General features: G+C 43.3%; 1 protein-coding gene across 1 annotated transcript; it reads right to left on the reverse strand.

Annotated features, from left to right (window-relative positions):
* Positions 1–1852: 1852 nt before the first annotated feature.
* Positions 1853–10690, reverse strand: LOC121914222 (cytochrome P450 2W1). The gene is made up of 9 exons (XM_042437461.1): positions 10493–10690; positions 7441–7603; positions 7072–7221; positions 6683–6840; positions 6187–6360; positions 4084–4225; positions 3063–3247; positions 2537–2678; positions 1853–2043 (listed from the first exon to the last, which is right to left on the reverse strand). The coding sequence occupies exons 1-9, from the start codon at positions 10688–10690 to the stop codon at positions 1853–1855; spliced, it is 1503 nt and encodes a 500-aa protein (XP_042293395.1).
* Positions 10691–20826: the final 10136 nt, after the last annotated feature.

The following is a 20826-nucleotide window of genomic DNA, read 5'->3' on the forward strand; positions in this document are numbered from 1 at the left end:
ATCTCCTGAAAAACCCCTTGTAAAACCTTAGGATTCCAGGCAACCCTGTTTGAGCATCCTTGTTCCAACCACTACACCACTTACCCCCTCCCTGTCTCTCTGTGCATTCAGTTGTCTGTGGAAAGGAGCCAACCAAGAATCGAACCCTGGTCTCTAGAATTGTAGTTCAATGCTCAAACTACTACTCCATGGGTACGTTTCCTCCCAGTCCACCTCAAAGTCCTGGCTATGACATTTGGCGATGCAAACTCCAACCCATCTGAGGACAAGTATTCATCCAGAAGTGGCAGCTCTAGATTTGAGACTTCCATTATACATGTTTGACTTGTCTTCTCCATACTGAGAGGCATTTATTATTATTATTATTAACCTTTATTTATAAAGCGCTGTAAGTTTGGGAATAAAAGTGAGGTTAAGGGCCACCGTACCTTGGATAATGGTTGGTAAAATGAGGAGTAGTAGAGAAAGAGGGAGAGTGCATGGCAGGTGCATTGATCAAATCTAGGACGCTATCCTATCCTATCCTGAGTTTGCAAAACCTGCAGAGGGGCAGTTGGTGACCAGGGACTCTTGGAGGGCTCTCATTTGCAGGTTCACCAAAAAGAGAAGCCAATTTGATGGCAAATGACAGCAACAACTGGGCCTCTTGTTCAGAGATGCTGCCAGGGCCAGCCTTTGGGGCAGGATTTGCATGCTTTCTAAAATCTAGAGTCTGTTTTCCTTTTAAAAACAACAACAACAGGTCCTGCGTTTGTGGTCTTCTGGCAGTCAGTTGTTGCTCCACGAAACATCCCTTCTATCCAACTGCAAGCTTGTCTATGGCCAGCTATCCTGTGCCCTTTTCCATCATGCCTGCAAAGGGACTTAGCTGCTCTTCTGCTCTTTCCTTCTGGCATCTTTTCTATGGTAATATAGGAGGGACTACAATTGGCTTATACAATAGGCCCTCAATATCTGCTGGGGTTTGGTCCCAGGATCCCCTGTGGATCCCAAAATGCATGGATGCTCAAGTCCCATTAAATACAATGGCTTAGTAAAATGTTGTCTCTTATATAAAATAGCAAAATCAAGGTTTATAGGGTTTTTCTGTGGGATTTTTTGGAGGGGGCTATGAAGAGTGTATTCCTGACATTTCACCAGCAGCTGTGTCTGGCATCTTCAGAGAATGCTGGCATGGAAGAGGGTGGGGTATATATCAAGGTTTGCTTTTTTGGAATGTATATTCTTTTTTAATATTCTCAAGCCGTGGATGGACCTGGTTGAATCCGTGGATATGGAGGTCCGACTGTAATATATAATTATGTGAAAGAGGCATGGAAACTGCACTTTAAAAAGCCTCTGGTGGCAGGAAGGTTCACAGAATGGGGAAAAAGGCAGTAGTTGCAGTATGTGCAGAACAGCAGCCAGGAAAGGTATTAGGAACTACTTGCTATGGCACAGAATGGCCACAGGGCGGCAGCAGAGGCTGCAAATGGGAGAGTGTGCTGTTAAGTGCTGCTATGATTTATCTCACCACTGGGTGGCAGCAGTAAATAAGGATTGTACTGTATATGGGCTTCAAGGACCACACTTTAAAGCCCAGTGAGCATTGACCACTGTCTCTTATCCCATTAACTCCTGTCCAGGATTTGTTTCAACAGCTGAGTATACAACATATATGGGATCGTCCCCCTTTTTAACGCGTACTGCTAAAATCACGAACGGTGAATATGAGAGGTCAACGTGTTGTGTTTGATTGTGTGCCTCTCCTGTGGGCAACTTTGCGTCTGCTGCAAAACTGGCCCCAAAGGCATGTGTGCAATCCAAGTTCTACTATTGGATGTAGGAACTGTTTTGCAGGATGTCTTCTTCTTCAGTCCTGGGGAACGGCACACGTCAGCTGGGGTTGGGGTCTCAAAGTGAAGGTGGTCTTAGGAACAGTCAAGTCTAAGTCCCTTTCTGTAAGGCCTGGCGGAGGCTGGAAAGTGAACTTCTGCATCAGGCCAGCAAAGAACAGAAATAGCTCCATTTTGGCCAGACTTTCGCCCATGCAATTCCGGCGGCCTGCAAGAGAAAGGGCAAATGTGGTTAACTGCTGAACAGTGGGATGGACTGCCCCAGAAAGTGATGGACTCTCCATCTTTTCAGGTCTTGAAACAGAGGTTGGATGGCCACCTTTCAAGAGTGCTCTAGTTGTGAGGAAAGAACTGGCAAAATCACCTCTGACTACTCCTTGCCTAAGAAAACCCTAAGGAGGTTGCCCATAGATCGCAGAACATGTTCGAAAGAAACATACCATATGCATACAATTTAGTAATGACGTATAACAGTAAATACTTCCTTTTTGACGTCAGAATGGAAGAAGATAGAATGGGGAAGGCAGATAGTGGCTGGTGGAAAAAGAAGAAGTGACAGGAGAAAGAGTTCTGAAGGATAAAGGAATGGAAGAGAGAAGAAAGAAGGTCACAGAAGTTATAGGCATTTTTCTTTGCAGGTCTGGACCTGGGACCTTTCCAACAGATTTGTGGCTCAAAGTCAACCAACCCAGTTTCAGTACCTAGTGAGAAGGGCACAAAAGCTTCTTTCTTGACAAACTTCCCTTCCGCATCAAGGAAGTGGTTCGGGTTGAACTCATTTGGAGTCTCCCAATGGCTTTTATCAAGGAGCACCGACGTGAGGGAAGGAATCACCATCGTCCCCTGGAACACACGACACAGGAATGGCAAACGGTAAGTCCAATTTAGTTATTATTTATTTCATTAAGATATATCAATTCTCTATGGAGTTTATCACATGAGAAGTGCCTAAATCCCGTGCGGAAATGGGATTTAAATCCCAGAAAACTCCTTCAAAAGCAGGGTTTCAAGGGTAATTCAGACCAAGCAACATCCTCAGCAAAGCAAAGCCTTCCTGGATGAGAGTTGTAGTCTAGCGCATGGAAGGGTTACTCATTTGGGGAAGGCTGACATACCCTGAAACTAGAGCCCGCAAAACTTTCCCATGCACTTGATCATAACCGAGACCAACCTCGAAACATCTTTCTCTTTTAACCAAGGATGCAGCTTTCTTTGGAAGCAGGTTACCTTTGGGAGAAAGTAGCCCCTGAAATGTGTGTCGACCGACGTAGAGCGTGGGACGTGGGGCAGGAGCGTGATAAACCTCTGCACCTCGTGGATCACCGCATTGGTGTAGGGCATGCACTTCCGATCCTCGTATGTCACCCAGGTGTCTGGTTTCACAGTTCTTTGGATCTCCTCTTGAACCTTCTCTGAAACAAACAAACAAAACAGAGCCAGGAAAAGTTACAAGGAGGTTCTTTTTGGACTACAACTCCCAAAAACCCCGAACCAGTAATGGCTCCTGCATCTGCACATTTCCACTTTAAACTGACTTTAGGGTGGAAGGAAGAAAATAATGCATTCCGATTCTGCAAATGAGCCATTCTTCTCCCAATCCACCTGTTTTCAATGACTTATAAAATCATGTATCAGTTGGTTTCTGGCTCAAAGAGGATCCTCCCCAGGGCAACTTACACATTCAAAACTTTAACTTATAACCAATATCCTAACTATTTGCATGCAAATTTATAGTTTAATATACTGTAGCTCCCACCCTCTTCCCTGAAAAAGGCCACTTTGTCGAATGTTTACCTTCAAAGGAACTATCCAAGGTTCTGGATTCTGTCTTTAAAACAGACACCGTACCCTGGACAACCCTTTTTAAATCATGTCCTCCGTAATACAGATGGGGAAACCTCAGACCTTAAGAAGATCCATTTTGTTTCCCCCTAGTGTCCCAGTTCGACCAGTCAGCGCAAGGTGCAAAATACCAAGCCAAGTGGACCCGAAAGTTTGTGGTCGACTCCAAAATCAATTTCACAAGCCACTCCTGGGTTTTCTTTGAGAATTTTTTTTTTCCGGAGAACTAATTTTAGAAAACGAAGGAGGAGATTAAAAAACACAAAAACCCCATCGCTCCTGTTAGAAACTCCCATTGATTTGCAGCAACTGACCCAGAAAACCACCAGGAGAACTTGATCTATCTTCTACCTAGTTCTCTTTGAGAGACAGAATGAGTCACCAAAGTAAATCTGAGATAGCTCACTTTGAATTTTTGGGTACTTCATCATCAGCAAAATCACCCATTGCAAAGTGGTGGCAGCCGTCTCTGTTCCAGCCATGACAAGGTCCAAGATGGATGCTACAAGGTTGTCCTCGTGAAAAAGCCTGTCTTTCTTGCTTGTATCCTAAAGTACAAGGCATGGAAGAATATTATTGTTGTCGCTGTTGTTATTTACATCTCACCTTTCTTCCAATAATGCGACTAAAGGCAGGTAACAATGGCCTGTTACAGACTGCCAAAATAAAGCTGCTTCGGGTCTCTTTGGAGGTATGCTGTTTAAATGATGCATGGGTCCCAAGAGTCCGGAGTTCACGCCAAAGCCACAATCCATTCCTAAGCACTGGAGTGCAGCTTTGGTGCAGCTTCCAGATTCTTAGGATGCATGCAGCATTTAAACAGCATACCTCCAAAGAGACCTGAAGCAGCTTTATTTTGGCAGTCTGTAACAGGCCAATATACAATGAGCCCTTGTTATCCGCTGGGGTTCAGTTCCAGGATCCAAAATCCATGGAGCCTCAAGTCCCATAAAATATAATGGCATAGCCAAATTGTGGCCTTTATATAAAATGGCAAAATCAAGGTGTGCTTATTGGAATTTGTATATTTTTAAAGTATTTTCAAACCATGGATGCTTGAATCTGTGTATTAAAAAAATCCATGGGTATGGAGGGCTCACTATATTTAATAAACTATGCAAAAAGTTAATAAAAGCATAAACGTAGAAGCAATTTAAAACAGCTAAACAGTATATAAAGTCAACAATAGTCGCATTAATTAAAAGCTATATGCAGAACATTAAAACAGCACTCAATGGCATTAAACGCTCATCTCAGTCGGTTTCTAAAAGCTTGATGGCATAAAACTGTTTTAAATGGTTGGAGGAAGGAGAGCAAAGACAGTGCTATCCTGGCGTTCCTTGGGAGGAAATGCCAAAGTCTGGGAGAAGCCACTAAGAAGACCTTCTGCTCCAAGCAGAAAGAAGAAAAATGCACCAACATCTGGACTACTTTTGGAATTTCCTAGTACTCTGCAATGAAGAAGACCATGAGTTAGATTACTTCTGAAAAAGGATTAGAGCTGGCATGGAGAACCACTAGCCTACAGACTTTTCATCCTATAAACTTCTTCTCCATGGGCTGATCCTCTATTCAGGCCGGGAAGAGCTCTTATCTCGATCAACAGCTGATTGGAGATAAGAGCTTGCTCAGCGCTAGGAACATCTCCTTTTCTCTCTCTCTGAAAGGGGAAGGGATGGGATATACCTGCCTACATCTGCACTGGGTGTGTCTGTGCAAATGATGTGGTGAAAGAGGGGAATAACCCTGTCTATTTTTTGCCTTGGCCATGCCTGTGGTTGGCACACAGCCCTTGGAAGGGTTCCTGGCCTTCTGGTTCAAATGGGTGCCTCACCCTTTGCACAGACAAATGCATATCAGCCATGAGAAGAGACTGGGAGCTCAGGGTGCCAGGTGCGAGGAAGAGCAACAAAGGAGGGTTATTGCCTTTGGATGCTGTTTGTGGACTTGCTTTCCTCTTCCTTACCAGTTCTCTTTTCCTTTTGTATCATTGCTATCAGATCATGATCCTGCAAACATGGACTGTTTCACCTTTTGATTTTTATACATTTCTTATGAGAAGTTACATGCTTCCTAAATAGCAAAAATATCATCAGGTGCATCTATGCTGTAGAAATAATGCAGTTTGACACCACTTTAACTGCCATGGCTCCATCCTACAAAATCCTGAGATTTGTAGTTTTGCAAGGCACTGGCACTCTTTGGTAGAGAAGGCTAAAGGCTTTGGAAAGCTAGGAATCCCAGGATTCCATATGATGGAGCTTCAGCGCTTAAAGTGGTGTCAAACTGCATTGTTTCTACAGTGTCAACGCACACAAAGGTGATATTTTTGTTATTTATGAAGCATGTAACTTTTTCTAAGCAATATATAAAGATCAAAAGGTGAAACAGTGTAGATGCAGCCACTATCAACAACAGTCAGTCTGTCAACTAGATGGACCTTTGTTCTCGTCCAATAACTTTTCTCTGATGCTCTTAAACATGTGAACTGACATAGTCAGGCAAATACCTCTTTCTGCTTGAAGACGAATGCATCTGTGTAGCTCCTGAGGCTGTTGCCGTTGACATTTTGCCTGCTTTTCTTAATGTAGTCCCTTATAATGACGCGGACGTCCTCGACTTTTTTGAGCAACATTTTGTGCGTGTTGAGAAAAATCCCAAGGAATGGGTAGAAGTTAAACAGCTGATAAGAAGCAAATGGTAATACAGATAAAGGAAGGGAGGAGGAGAGAATAATAATAATAATTACCCTGTAGAATAATGCACTCAAAAAAGGATACACACAACAACAAACTACAAATCCCAGGATTCTGTATGGTAGTTAAAATGGTATGGATTCTGCAGTGTGACCATAAAATTCCCCCCAGTGGCATGAAAATCATCATCTGCAGTGGGTTTAAACTAGGCATGGTTTTGGGCAGCTTTTCAAATAGAGGACTATTAGAGGACCCACTGTAAAGTAGGGTCCTGCACTGTATGCCATTGTAATAGGAAAATGTGCTTACATGCAAGAAGGGAGATCCAAGAAGACACATAACTTCGTCTATGAGTTTTAGGAGCGTGAGAAACTGGGGGTCCTTGGAGTCAAACCTCTCCCCAAACAGAAGAACAAACGTAATGTTGGTCGGTGCCCTGTTAAAGGTTCGGAGGCTAAAAGGTTCACCTTCAGAGATGAAGCAGAAAATAAAGTAAGCACAACATTTATCAGTCAAACCATTATTTTTTGCAAATGCAAATGCAAAAAAATCAAGGATCGGTAACTGGGACTTCCAGGATCAATGATGAATAGTACTAGATGCCTATGTGCAACACAACTCAGATGCACAATGGCCTTAGCATCTGTTGGCATTGTTAGTACAGGGATTGGCCCAGCCTCCCATGTTTCCCAACTCACCCTTGAAAGACTTTATGTCCTTGACAAGGAAGCTGAGTTCTTCCAGAATCCGCTCCTCTATGAGGGTCTTCCCCACGCCAAGGTTGCGCATGCTGGACATGGTAAACCTTCGAGTTGCCCTCCACAGCTCTCCAGTAGAAAAGAAAACCCCTGTTAAGGAAGAGGTAAAACTTGGCTTCACTTGTTTCGATCAAGGAAAGGAGGATCCCACTCCCCAAAATAAAATATTTTTAGGCTAACTTTTCTTCTCAAAATATCCAGAATTTCAATATTTCCAAGTTTGATATCTCCCACTTATGCCAGTGCTGGGCCAATGTTGAGCAACCAAGTCTTTATGGGGAATGGGGCCAAACTTGTTTCTTCATTTACCGTGTCCATGCTGAATCTGTTCAAATATCGGTATAAGCGGCCTGTCCACAAATTCCTCAGTGAAGTTCACAAGGGCATCCTTCACGGCATCGTAACCGGTCAGAACGACCACTTTCTGGAATCCAAAATGGAGGGTGAACACCGGCCCGTATTTTTTGGCAAGCTGCAAAGAAGGCAGGGTTTTTACATTTCTCAGCAAGTCATGACCACCATTCTTCCCTCCAACTCATACAATATAGTAGGCATGACCACTTTCCAAGAAATCATAAAAGTACTTTAATAAAACACAAGCTCCCAGAGGTGATAAAACTGCAACCTGGAAACAAAAAACAGAGGAAGGAAACACAGTGTCATTGCTGTCAGATATATTAGTAGTAGTGAGTTTATTAAACTAGAGCAAAGCATAACTTACCTGATAACCAGGGCTGATATTCTAGAACAGTGATTCCAACACTTTGGTCTTCCAGATGTTTGGGGCTTCAGCTCCCAGAATTCCTGACAGTTGGTCAAGCTGGGAGCTGAAATCCAAAGCACCTGGAAGACCAGGTTTGGGAACCACTGTTCCAGATCATAGCTTCTCTTGGCCCAAACCCACCGATCCTGACTTACCTGTCAGCAACTGCAGTGAGCAACAGAGGTCTGTTCTCTTGTCGATCAGGGTGCAACAAACTGATGTTTTCAAGCCCCATCTATGAGCGATCTTCATTGTGACAGTCAGAAACAGGATCCTTGTCATACTGGAGATGGCTCACAGAAGGTGGCTTTAGAAATGTCAGTCTGTTGTGCCTTGATCAATAGGAGAACAGATCCCCATCGCTGATGCCCAATAAATCAGGATGGGGGGTCCCTACACACACAAGGCATGCCCTACATTTCAATCTTCTGTCCAGGAGGGATTTCAAAATGTCCTCTTGAGCCACAATAAACTGTAGCTCCCAAAATTTCATAGCATTGAGCTAGGGCAGTGAAAATGGTGTCAAACTGCATTCATTCTTCAGTGCAGATGCAGCCAAAGAAGTGCCTGAGGATGCCATCAGCGGATGCTGAGCTGCGCATTAGGCAAACTGGAGAAGCTTAGCATGGAAACAACCTATAAGAGATTGGCAAGACTAGCCCAGTCTGTGACTTTAGTCCTCATTCTCCTCCTGCTAGTTATTATGGCATGGCATGGAGGACCACTACACAGCCTCCATAAAGAATGGTAAGATTGTGGTGTGCAACACTGGATGTCATCTTCTAATGTACAGCTGTAATGCACCAGTGCAACGAACAATGCGTGATGTTGCTGTAGTTGCAACTCTGCTTCTGATGCTGTCTGCAGGAGTTGTCTGTTGCCCTGTGGCAAATAATTTGCAAATATGTGCAGCACAACTTATGCGTGCGTTACATCACCAAGATGCCAGTCTGAATGTTTGCAGGTTAAGAAACAAAAACCCAGCCTTATGGGTTTCTCGACAGTGTTGAGAAAATGCATCTCAAAGCAAATTCTGCAGGACTTTGCACTAAATTCCAGGCCGAGAGAAAACTCTTCCACTCTTCTCCTGGATTGGCTGTCTCCTTATCTGTATATAATCTACAAACAACTGTAAGCGATATTTAATGACTTGTTAACATAGCAGAGAATTGGCTTTTGAGCTTCTTGAAGAGCAAAGCTATGTCCTGCCTTCCATTCCCCCGCTCCTTCCCTGAGCCTATTAAAACAAAGAAATAAATGATTTGGACCCGACCTGCTGTTTTAATATTGTTTGGGAACGGCTTTATGTACCAAATTGGGTGTTGTGATTTGGGCAGGGTTTCTTCTTTTATTAGTGTTCCTAAGCCACCGAATGAGGTGGGGTATAGGAAAATGAGTAAATGGATAACCAAATGAATAGCTTTCATATGCCTACGTTCCTAAAGCTTTGTCGTGCGACTAAGGAACAGAAGGAAGGTGTGGAGCTGAGCAGATAAGAGTTATGTAGGTATGGAAAGGCTTTATTCAGCAATATCCAGCTCTGCACATATTAGAAACCTCATGTTTCCTATGTCAGTGTGCTTTCCTTTCTTCTCATCTAGAGGTTCTTCCTCTCTCCTTATATCTACCTACACTGCTATGCTTTCTTCTCTTACAAACCTAAGAATTCCTTCTCTGTCTTTATCTACCTAGGGACATACTCTAGAAATTAATGGAATATAATAGCATTGAGTTAAATGTTGCATTTACTTAAATAATACTGCTCTAATTTGAATGATGCCATTTCCTTGTATAATGTCAAAATAGGAATATGCATGAATGTGCGAATGAAGGTACGCACACTAAACAATCAAAATAGTTTTATTCATAGACTATGTCAAGGGGGGTGGCTGTGACATCCTTACGTAGATGTAAAATGAGGTCCCAAGGGTAAAAGGTTTTGAGTACCATTGCTCCGGAAGATTCAAAATACTTTCATTTACTTCTGCAGGGCTTACCTGACCTGGCTGTTTCATTTCACATGTATGCAATGTTCGTTTTAAATGAAATGTTTGCTGAAACACATTGAACTGCTATTCTTTTTTTTTTGAAGGCACCAATCTCTATTATTTCCATGTTATTCCTGCCTCTTGTGAAAGAAGTAATATCCAGGAGCATATCTATTTCATTAACTGCATATGCCTCAGTAGTAGAAGAAGAAGTGGAAGAGGAAAGAGAGGGAGAGGTGTAATATAATAATTTTGATAATGATCAAATCAGTATCATCATGATCATGATCATGATCATCATGATCATCATCATCCTCTGGGAAAAGAAAATAGCTGTGGTTCTAGGCATGCTCTAGGACCAATTCCAAACTAACCAAACATCAGAGTGAAATTACTATAGATATCATCATAGTTGGGCAACTGCAAAAAGTCACTTGGCATGCACCACATTATCAGATGTTACCTTGCTGGCTCCGAGATTCTTGGATAAACTCGGAAGCAATGATGGTCCAAACTTCCAGTCGCTTAGCATCTGCTAGACTGCGAAACTGAGAACAATATTCATACTGAGCTTTAGTATAATTTGTGGGAAGCTGGCTTTGTCTCCTACCTTCAGGATGGATTTGTCTTGCCTTTTAATATCCAGCAAATGCAGGTTGCCGATGATGGGGAGAGGGGTGGGTCCCGGTGGCAAGGTAGACGCCGCTTTTCTGGAGCTGGTTGGCAGAAACAAAAAAGCCAAAATGATCAGTGTGCACAGCAGGCAAATGGGCACAGGGTAAGAAAGAAAAAAATTGAGCCATGCCATGTTTAAAGGAGAAAAAAAAATCCAGAAAGAATAAGATGGTGATAGTGAAGGAGGAAAAAAAATGCTGGCACTGATCACCACCGGTCCTCCTTCACTTTATATTCCTGGCTCTCAGTTGCCACAAAACTGTGCAAAGAGTCTGAGCAAGAGCCGTGTAACCCCACCCTCTTTAAACACTTCTGGAGAATGTGGTCTAAGCAGTTCCTGATTGGAAAGTGAAGGAGGTTTCAGGTTGCAGGACTAGTTGCCGGTGGATGCAGGAATCCACACACCAGAAAGAGTGGCACCTGTTTATTAATTACCGATTAGGAAGACGGATAGCCCACGTTTCCTCCATTTTGCTCAAAGTGGCATTGACTGCCCATGACAGTTGATGGCTTCCATATCAGTGGAGCAGTGAACCTGCTCTGGGGTTTACTCTCAGTTGTAATGGAGTTGTCCAAGGTGCTGAAGTTATTTGGGGGCTAGGGTCCCATGGCCCAGGTTTGCTCCTTCAGTGGAATACACTGCCTCAGAGGAGATTATCAGATGGCAGACAAAACAGCCTTGTCCCGTCCTTTTCCCGTTTTCATAGCGTGATTGCTGAGAAGGTTTTCATAAGATGTCACACTTATCCGGACATTATCCTGTCCAGAAAGCGTGATTGAGCAACGCCACACAGATCCCATCATCATCCCGTCATTGAAGCTGAATTGCATTTTGCATTAAGAGGAGTTCATGTCAATGCAATGCCGCTTCATTGACAGGACAATAGTGCTGCAATCTGAAAGCCTTTTGTGGGATTGCACTAAAGATGGGATAAGGATGGGGGAGTGATCCCATCCTTATCCCATCCCCATGGAGCCTAAACAGTAAACCTTCCTGAGCCTATCCCTGTGTATTCCTCAGCTGTACCTTTGACGGTGAACACTTGGAAAATATGAAATAGCTGCAGAATGGCGTTTATTGAACACCATGTTCCAGGTGACTGCAGAGCAGCCAAACATGTTTAATTGCTGATGGTCATGTTTCAACACTGTCTATTTAACATTTTCCATTTGATTTCCTCATGTATGTAGGTCATGCCTGGCGGCTTTTTTTGCTGCAATTGGCACTTCAGCCCAATATGATTTATCCGTTGGCAATGCTTGGCTTGGAAGGTTTCATCATGAGTTTAAAAATGGAGGACAAGCTTTCCATCTTCCATATTTGCAGTTCTCCAAAGAATGCAGACAAACTGAATTCCTGGCTTTGCAGATCCTTGGCGAGTCTGGAAGCCAGAGCTGCTTGCAATGGGCATGAAAATGTACCTGCTCCTCTCCCCCAATGTGCTAAGATAAGACAGGAGTATAATGAAAAGGTTTGCATAAGTTTCACGTAGTTTAAGAACTTTGTGGCTGTGAATAATCTTTCTTTCTTTCTTTCTTTCTTTCTTTCTTTCTTTCTTTCTTTTAAGATGTCCTGTCCTGATGCACCTTTGAGATTACTGAATGGCTGAGTAAATCCAAATACAATCAAAGGTCAAAAATGGAAGAACTCTACAGTTGTGAATGTGAACAGAGAAGGCAGATTCAAAGAGTGTAGCCAAAGTTATAAAGGTTGGATATCCCTTATCCGAAAGTCAAAACATTATCTACATGAGTGGCTGAGATACAGTGACACTTTGGTTTTCTGATAGTTCAGTGTACACACACTTTCTTTCATGCGTGAAATTATTTTAAAATCTTGTGTATAAAATTTCCTTCAAGCTGAGGCTCAGGTTCATCCATTGAGGATGAGATTTCTGAAACTAGGTTAGATGGCACAAGAGGTAGGGAGGCTCATCTATGCCCAAGAGACATGAACTGTTATCTGGAAACAGGACGTTGTGATGGCTGAAGCTGACAGCTCAAATTGCACCTTCCCCAGTAGTGTCTCACATGCGGGAGCTTGTAGGAGCATTAGGAGTGTCTCCTAACCATACTAGAAAAGCAGACCACTGGACCATTAGCTACTCTTTACAAAGAATCATAGAATCCTACAGTTGGAAGAGACCCCAAAGGCCATCCAGTCCAACCTCATTCTGCCATGCAAGAACTCACAATCAAAGCACACCCAAGACATGGCCATCCAGCCTCTGTTTAAAGGCCTCCAAAGAAGGAGACTCCACCACCCTCCAAAGCAGCATGATTCACTGTCAAAAAACGATTACTGTCAGGAAATTCCTCCTAATGTTGAGGTGGAATCTCTTTTCCTATAGCTTGCATCCATTGTCTCATGTCCTATTCTCTGGAGCAGCAGAAAACAAGCTTGCTCCATCCTCAATATGACACCCCTTCAAATATTTAAATAGGGCTGTCATATCACTGTTTAACTGTCTCTTTTCCAGGCTGAACATCCCCAGCTCCCAAAGTATTTCCTCATAGGGTATGGTTTCCAGACCCTTCACCATTTTAGTCACCCTCCTTTGGGCACGTTCCAGTTTCTCAACATCCTTTTTAAATTGTGGTGCCCAAAACTGGACTCAGTATTCCAGGTAAGGCCTGACCAAAGCAGAATAGAGTAGCACTATTATCTGCCTTGATCTAGACACTATACGTCTAAGGGTAAAGTGTATTTTTAAACTTATCACTACACCACTGCCTTCACAATCCTTAAGGGTAGTAAGCCAGCTTTCAGGATGTTGTGATGGCCAAGGCTGCCTGGCACACACAGCTGTGCCATCCAACACCTTGGCATCTGCTGCCTTAAGCAGCCCTTTCACTACACTCAGTTGTAGGACTGGCCCAAGTGTGTGTGTGTGTTTTAAACCATCAGTCATGAGCAAGCCTGTCATGGGATTTAACAGGCATAGACTCACCTTTCACCTTCAGAAGTATGCGTACCATATTCCTGCCCACCATTTTGGCCCTCTGCCCATGACCGACAAGGAGAATGTTTTCCTTCACGAGCTGAAAATGGCCTTGAACAAAGGTTGGGGGATGAAGAGAAGAGACGTTTCAGTGACAGGGGTTACGCAGGGCTGCTGTAATGACAAGAAATTCCTGTCCAGAAAATGCTTCTGTTTTGTGTTGGCGCACTCCACGGCTGGCCTACGTGCTTCCCTGGCTGAGCGCACATACAGAGTCTTGAGAGCTTTTCATTCCCCCCCTTGTTTCTATTAATGTGGGTGGGGTGGGTTCTTCGTAAAACTATGAGCAATGGCTGGAGAGGTATGCCACCTCCGTGAACCCCCTTAATCCCATCTCCTGATCAGTGCAATACAGGGAACTGTCTGCTTATCAGTTTTTGAGTTCAAAAACTCATTCATTTTGAAAGCCCTTCTCAAAGTCCTTCCTCCTTCTGCGTGTGTGTGTGAATGAATGAGAGCTTTCTTAGTGGTGACCCCACAAGTTAGGGAACATTCTGCCCAGGGGATTTTGTCTGGTGGCATCATCATTATCATCATCACCACCACCACCACCCACCAATATCCTACATTGCCAACTTAGCTGCAAATGTGTAACTGAGTAGTGTCTTGACATGGCTTGACATTCCCTAGCCCACCCTAACAGCCAGCAGCTGCGTTGAGCAAAGGAGGTCTGTTCAGTAGTTTCTGTGGGTTTTTCAGGCTATGTGACCATGTTCTGGAAGAGTTTATTCCTGTGGCTGGCATCTTCAGAGAATGCTGGCATGGAAGAGAGTGAGGCATATACAGTATATGCTATTGGTTGAGGAGGAGTGATTTGCATGTTAATCTGTGTGTTGGTCTGTTGTTGAATGGCCAAGCCTCAGGGTGTTTATTTACTTAGGAGCTCGACAGATAGGTGGCTCTATGTCGCCCATTTTTGCCCCGGAAGAGGTGCCATAGCCACCACTGCATGGTGTGATGCCCCTTTGGCGCTGAATCATTTGGACTCAGCACTAGAGGTGCATCATAATGGTGCGCCCCATGTAAATGGCTACGCACCAAGATGGCGGCCTGCAGATGGTGGTAGGGCTTCGAGTGTGTGAATGCTCAACCCTACTAGTTTGGGTACAGGCCGGCATAAAGTGATATTAGTAATCCATTGTCTGTTGGGAAAGCCTGTGACTTCACAGAGGTCTGTTCAGTTGCCAGTTGGGGCACAAGAAGGGTGGCATTTCCAGCCCCCTTCCACCAGTGAGCAAATCTGCATCAATCAGAAGCAATAGTGGCAATAGTGCTACGATTGTGACTATGAGCCTTATCGCACAAGACAACAAAGCGGAACCAGAACAGGAAAGTAGCAGCTTTCTTCCTGACTTACCGCATGGTATCATAGCGGTTCAGTTCTCTTCCCGTGGAAGACAGTCGTAGAAGTGTATCTTTTTTCTAGCTGGAAAAATCAGTTTGACAACAGGCAAACTTTTACAACCGCTGAACTGAAGCACTACAAAGTCATGCGGTAAGGCACAATAAAAGCCGCTAATCTCCAGCTCCATTCCTGTTTTGTTTTCTCGTGTGATAAGGCTCCAAGATCAATTCTCAGATTTACTACTGGAGTCCTCATACTGCTTTTTGTCTGTGGAAGAGATGAACCACTTAAATGAAGAATAGAACAGACTTTGGCAAAAGCTCTGAGTTCTTTTGATGCCAGAAACCATTTCAAATTGAGAGCAGCCAGGAGTTCAAAGAGTAATTTTGGGAAGCATCCCACAGACTAATTGGTTTTAACCAAAATGATTATTACTATGATGAATAGGGCAAAAAGAAAACTGCAGTCTCTCCCTGATACAGCTTCGAATTCTGCACCTCAGTCTTATCACCCCAGTTCTGTGTAATGGATCCATCAGTTGTGATGAACCCAGTATGAATTGCTTTGAGCAAGCCATCTTGAAGACTGCGGGACCTACCTCTCAGGCGCATATGCATAAGAATGTGCTACGCTTCACAGAAAAATGGAAAGCATCTGGAGAACATGATGTCCCTCTTACTTTTTTCGACACTGGTTCCTCCACTCATGACAAGTTTGTGTTTGTCATATGTGGGATTAATCCAGGTGTGTGTCAGATACTTGGATCCTGCCCGAAGGCAGATTAAATTTTGCATTATCCTAATGCTTTTAAGGTGCGTAAAATATGAAGCCTGTGTACAGCCAAACAAGCAACTTTTGACAATCGACGCATTCATTCGGTGACTTCTGCTTTAGGTTTAAGCCTACTACACCTGATAAAAATTTGGGGTGGATTATGTGTGTACTGTACTGTAAACGGCTTTCTTTAACTGAGAGCAGCTTCATGTAGTTTAAACAGAACATGTTAAACATTGCTCCCCCATCAACTGACAGCTGGACAAGGTGGAATACACTTACTTTAGCGAAGCTGCAGGTGTGGCTTCCATCAGGTTAATGTCTTTTGCTTTCTTGGTATTTTTTCTTTACAATGGAGACTGCATTATTCTTTGTGATCCAATTTGTCTTGCAGGCTTTTCCTGTCACCAAAAAAGGTTAGCATTTGCCTGGAGCACATAGGAAAATAGAAGCATTGCTCCTTGGAAGGTTTACCTTCTTTCAGCGGTAATTCCTTCTTTCAAAAGGAATTTCTGACGTTGACCCGCTTCACAACCTGGCTTCTAACTTTGACAGGTCCAGAGGTTTTTAATCTGTAACGTTTTCAGAGGCTCGCATCATGTATTTTGTGCATTTTAACTGGTCGGATAAATAAATCACTGCTTTGCGGATTTTGGATTGTATCATATAGAAGTACAGTGCTCCTATCCCACTTTAACTGCCCTGGGTCTATCCTATGAAATCCTGGGAGTTGCAGTTTAGGGAGGGATACTTAGAATTTTCAACCAGACTGCTTTTGTGTCTCACCTAACTACAAGTCCCTGGATCCCATGGGATGCTTCCTTGTGAGTTAAAATGGAATAATAGTGCTATAATTCTATAGTGTGAATGCTCCTTTGGAGTGGCCATTCATCTTGGAAATGGGTTAGCAGGACCCCCTGCACCTTTTAGTGTCAAATGGTCCAAATCAGAGGCGGGCTTCCATTTTGGTTGACATTTTGGTAGTCCAGGAACACAAAGTTGATCCTGACCCTTGCAGTTACTCGCCCATCCTGGTTCAGGGTGGTAAATAGTGGGCAAGAACACAATGGGAGCAGCAGCCAAGGAATGAGTCAAACCCAATCTGAGATCAAACAAGGGTGTCACAGGGCATCAGCGGTTTAAAAGAGTAAGTAGAGGTGTTGTTTTATTCCCCAGAAGGAATCGGAGTTCAACTACAGAGAGCAGTCCTTCCAGTTTCAGGAACACCCCAAGAGCTAGACCAGAAGAACCCTAAAGAGCATGCCAAGGTCAAGAAGCCAAGGGAGTTCACAACTCAGGAACCAGATAAGGAGGACAAGAAAAACAACAATAGAACTAACAACCTCATGTCTCCAGCGTGGCGTGGGTGTCTCAGAGCCACCTCTGATGCGCTGATTTGGCTGGTTTCTGTCTTGTTGGGCTCTCCTGAAGCCTAGCACTCCTTCACAACCAGCCTCTTTCCATTAGTGCGTTGGGGCAGCTCAACATTGGGAGCCCTTTGGATCTTGGGGATGGGAGATGGATCCCTGTTGGAGGGTTCCTTTGAACAAGCTCCGTTCTTTCTGCAATCGCGTCAGGAAGAAAAATTGGAGGTCATTGACAGGTTTCCCCCATCAATGAAAAGGGATTGCTTAACTGCATTTAGGAGACACAACAGCTAGGGATCGGAGGTGGCGGCGCATGATAAGTATTACCAAAGCCACTTTTTTCCTGGTGTAATCACCATTAAAAAGCTGTAGTAATCTCCTAAGAAGCAGCAATGCAAAGTCCCTTGAAGTTCCAGAAGTCCCTATGAAATACTTTGGTACGAAGAAAACATCAGATGGATCTCCAAAATAAAATTGGTTGGCGTTAGAACAAAAACCTTCGACATTGAGAGCCTCATCTGTAGGGGCTCTGAAGCCAAAGACTTGTCATGATAAAGGATAAAAAACGACTCTCTTCAATTGAATATGTGCAAAATTGGTGATACATCTCCTCCGGTGGGAGGTTGCAAGTTCCAAACTGCTTTTAATTGATGGTGCTCTATAGCATTTTATCATTTTAAGTCAATGCTTTTTAAAAAACGAATATTGGGATGCTATTTTATTCTCAGGCTTCTGCTCCGGCTACTTATCATCATATATACATATAGTATTGTTTGATATTTTTATTTTGCCATTATTTTATTTTGGTCCCCCTCCCTTTTGCAGGCAGCATATCATTAATAAATTGAGCTGCACCACCCATAAAAGGGGAGGAATATTTATACGGTGAGTAATAATGAATGTGGTTTTTGCCAAGGGATGGAAAGCCTAGAGACAAACATGGGACGGTGCGTAATCATAATTTATTACTGGAGCAAGCCCTGCCATGCAGCAAACTAAAATGACCTACTTAACAGAGGATAAAAGGCTCAAAATGGTCATCTACATGGAGCACATATTGCTGCTGTGTGCCTTCAAGTCGTTTCCAACTTGTAGCAACCCTAAGGCGAATCTATCTTGGAATTTTCTTGGCATGATTTGTTCAGAGGGGGTTTGCCATTGCCATCCTTTGAGGCTGAGAGAGTGTGGCTTGTGCAAGTTTATGGGTTGATGTGGCCAAGATGGTATTCAAAATCAAACACCTGAGATTTAATTGTTCATTGAGAAGTCGAAAGCTTTCACTGCCAGTATCTGTAGTTTTTTGTGGCTATGTGGCCATGTTCTAGAAGAGTTTTTTTCCTGACGTTGTGCCATATATACCCCACTCTTTTCCATGCCAGCATTCTCTGAAGATGGCAGCCACAGATGCTGGTGAAACATCAGGAAAACCTTCTTCTAGAACATGGCCACATAGCCTGAAAAACCCACCAAAAACTATGTTCACCGAGACCATGTGGATTGTAGAACCTAAGATCTTAATTTATAAACCTTTTGAGGGCTGGGATGAGTAAATCGTTTTGTACTCATGCTTTGGGAGCAACAGGAGCATCTGCCACACTTGTAAAGACCTGACAACATTGATGTGGGATGGACTGGTTTGTGAAAGTCTGCATGAACCATGGTCCATGATGATGATGATGATGATGATGATGATCACTGATGATGATGATATGTACCCCAAGGCAGGATACAGCATTAAAAACACATAAACCCACAGTTAAAATACAATAATATAAAAGCATTAAAATGCACTCACACATACAACTAAAGAGTACATAATTAAAGAGTACATAGACAATTAAAAAGTCATTTAAAATTGACTGAGTACTCCTGCCAGAACCGGAAGAGATATGTCTTTAATGCTGTTTTAAGAGGCTCTTCCAAACCCAATGACAGGGCCCTAAGGTGAACCTATTACAGGGTTTTCTTGGCAGGATTTGTTCATACAGGGTTTGCCGTTGAGGCTGAGAGAGTGTGACTTGCCCAAGGCCTCCCAGGAGGTTTCCATGTCTGAGCAGGATTTGAACACTAGTCTCCAGAGTCCATTGCTCAAACCATTACACCACATTGGTTCACACATGGAGCATGCTCTCCAACATTTCCCAGATGGGAACACATGTGGCCAAAGAGCATCAGAGTGTGGTCAAGATAGCAAATATTATATCTTAGCCTCAATTGCACCTCTTGAAACAGGCACTGGACAATGATAATCCATCACAATAGCGAATGCAGCTTGGCTTGCTTGCCTGAGTCAAACATTTTACTTTCCTCTTCTCTCTGGGATAAAGGGGACTCTTGCCCAAAGGCATTCTCAAAACCGCTCCCAAAAAATGTTTACGCACCCATGGCTGTGTTTTCACTGGATCAACAACACAGCCAGGACATAGCAATGAAATACTGTACACTTTTTGTAAGGACTCTTGTGTCGTGTTGCTGTGGTTCAATGTGGAATTGATATGGATAAATGCAAGCCAACACTGAGAAGAATTTCCAAGTCCAGATTATACAATGAACAGAGTACGCCTTGACAAATTATAGGGATTAGGCCTTGGTCTGTCAGGACTTGCTTGGTGTTATTCCTCTTCCCTAAGTCCCCTTGTTCTTTCCTGTTTGCATTGCATTTGTATTCCACATTCATTCCCAAGACAACATTTCGTTATCAGAAGCCAAGAGCAAAATGGCACCCTTCTCCCCAGAGCTATGGATAGATACCAAGGGCCAAGGCTTTGGGCCTTGATTTACCTCAAAATGCTAATACACTAGTTTCAATCTTTTAAATCTGTTTATTAATTTGTTGTTCATATTTACTACGTTTGCAGCTGATTTAAGTTACCGGGATTCCTTTCAATTGTCTGAACTTGTTTGCACTGATTTTATTTGAATGCCACCCTGATATCTTCTGATAGAGAGTGTGATAGAGACATATTTAATTAACAAATGAATAAAACCATGCCACAGCGCCTTATAATAAAAAAAGAAACACGAGATGACTGATTAAAGCGGTAATTGCAAGCACACTTTCGCAGGTATTTGGCCTGGAGCGAAAGAGCATTGCGCGGAATTGGTTTGAAAACGTTGGCTCCTTATGCAATACAAAAGTGACCAGAATTTGTTTCTCTCCAAAAAATGTTTTGTTCGAACGCTGAGTGTAATGACAATCTAATCCAAAGCCGGTTTTGGCAAGAGTCTGCCAAGAGATCTTATGCAAGGAAGGAACATTACCAAAACACAACAGTCACACCCAACGATGGCATCCTTCTTCATTCAAGAAGCTGATTCTGCCAGAAATTCCCCTCTTTATGCAACCATTTACCAAATTTCTTCCCAACTCTTTCTCCTGGCAACTCAGAGTATAGTCAATGGGGTTTCCCCTCTTTTTGGCCTCATAACAAACCAATAAGGTCCATTAGGCAGAGATGGTTACCTCCACCTTAGGACCGATTTGGATGCTGAAAATAATCCAGGATGAATCCAGGCTGAATCTCTATTGTTCATGCACATCCAGAATGCACCCAACTTAAGTCTTTGGGGGGGCTCCCAAAAACCCACTTTGTTATTGTTAGCTGCCCTTGAGTCGACTTTGACTCATGGCGACCCCAAGGATGAGACATCTCCAAGAATCCCTATCCTCTGCTGCATTTCCTCAGACCAAATGCATCTGAGGAAGTAGACTGAAGTCTATGAAACCTCATGAAGCCCACTTCTTTCTTTCAGTGAGTCTCAAAGGTGTTGCAGGATCTCT

Source organism: Sceloporus undulatus, chromosome 8 (assembly GCF_019175285.1).
Source record: "Sceloporus undulatus isolate JIND9_A2432 ecotype Alabama chromosome 8, SceUnd_v1.1, whole genome shotgun sequence".
Classification (NCBI taxonomy): Eukaryota; Metazoa; Chordata; class Lepidosauria; order Squamata; family Phrynosomatidae; genus Sceloporus; species Sceloporus undulatus.

What these genes read in the sequence shown, in the direction of transcription:
- LOC121914222 (XM_042437461.1), bottom strand. Translation starts at nt 10,690, where the DNA reads ATGGCATGGCTCAATTTTTTTCTTTCTTACCCTGTGCCCATTTGCCTG. An exon ending in GGACATAAAGTCTTTCAAGG is followed by an intron (nt 6,841 to 7,071) that starts GTGAGTTGGGAA and finishes TCATCTCTGAAG; the next exon opens with GTGAACCTTTTAGCCTCCGA. An exon ending in TCGTCTTCAAGCAGAAAGAG is followed by an intron (nt 4,226 to 6,186) that starts GTATTTGCCTGA and finishes CTTGTACTTTAG; the next exon opens with GATACAAGCAAGAAAGACAG.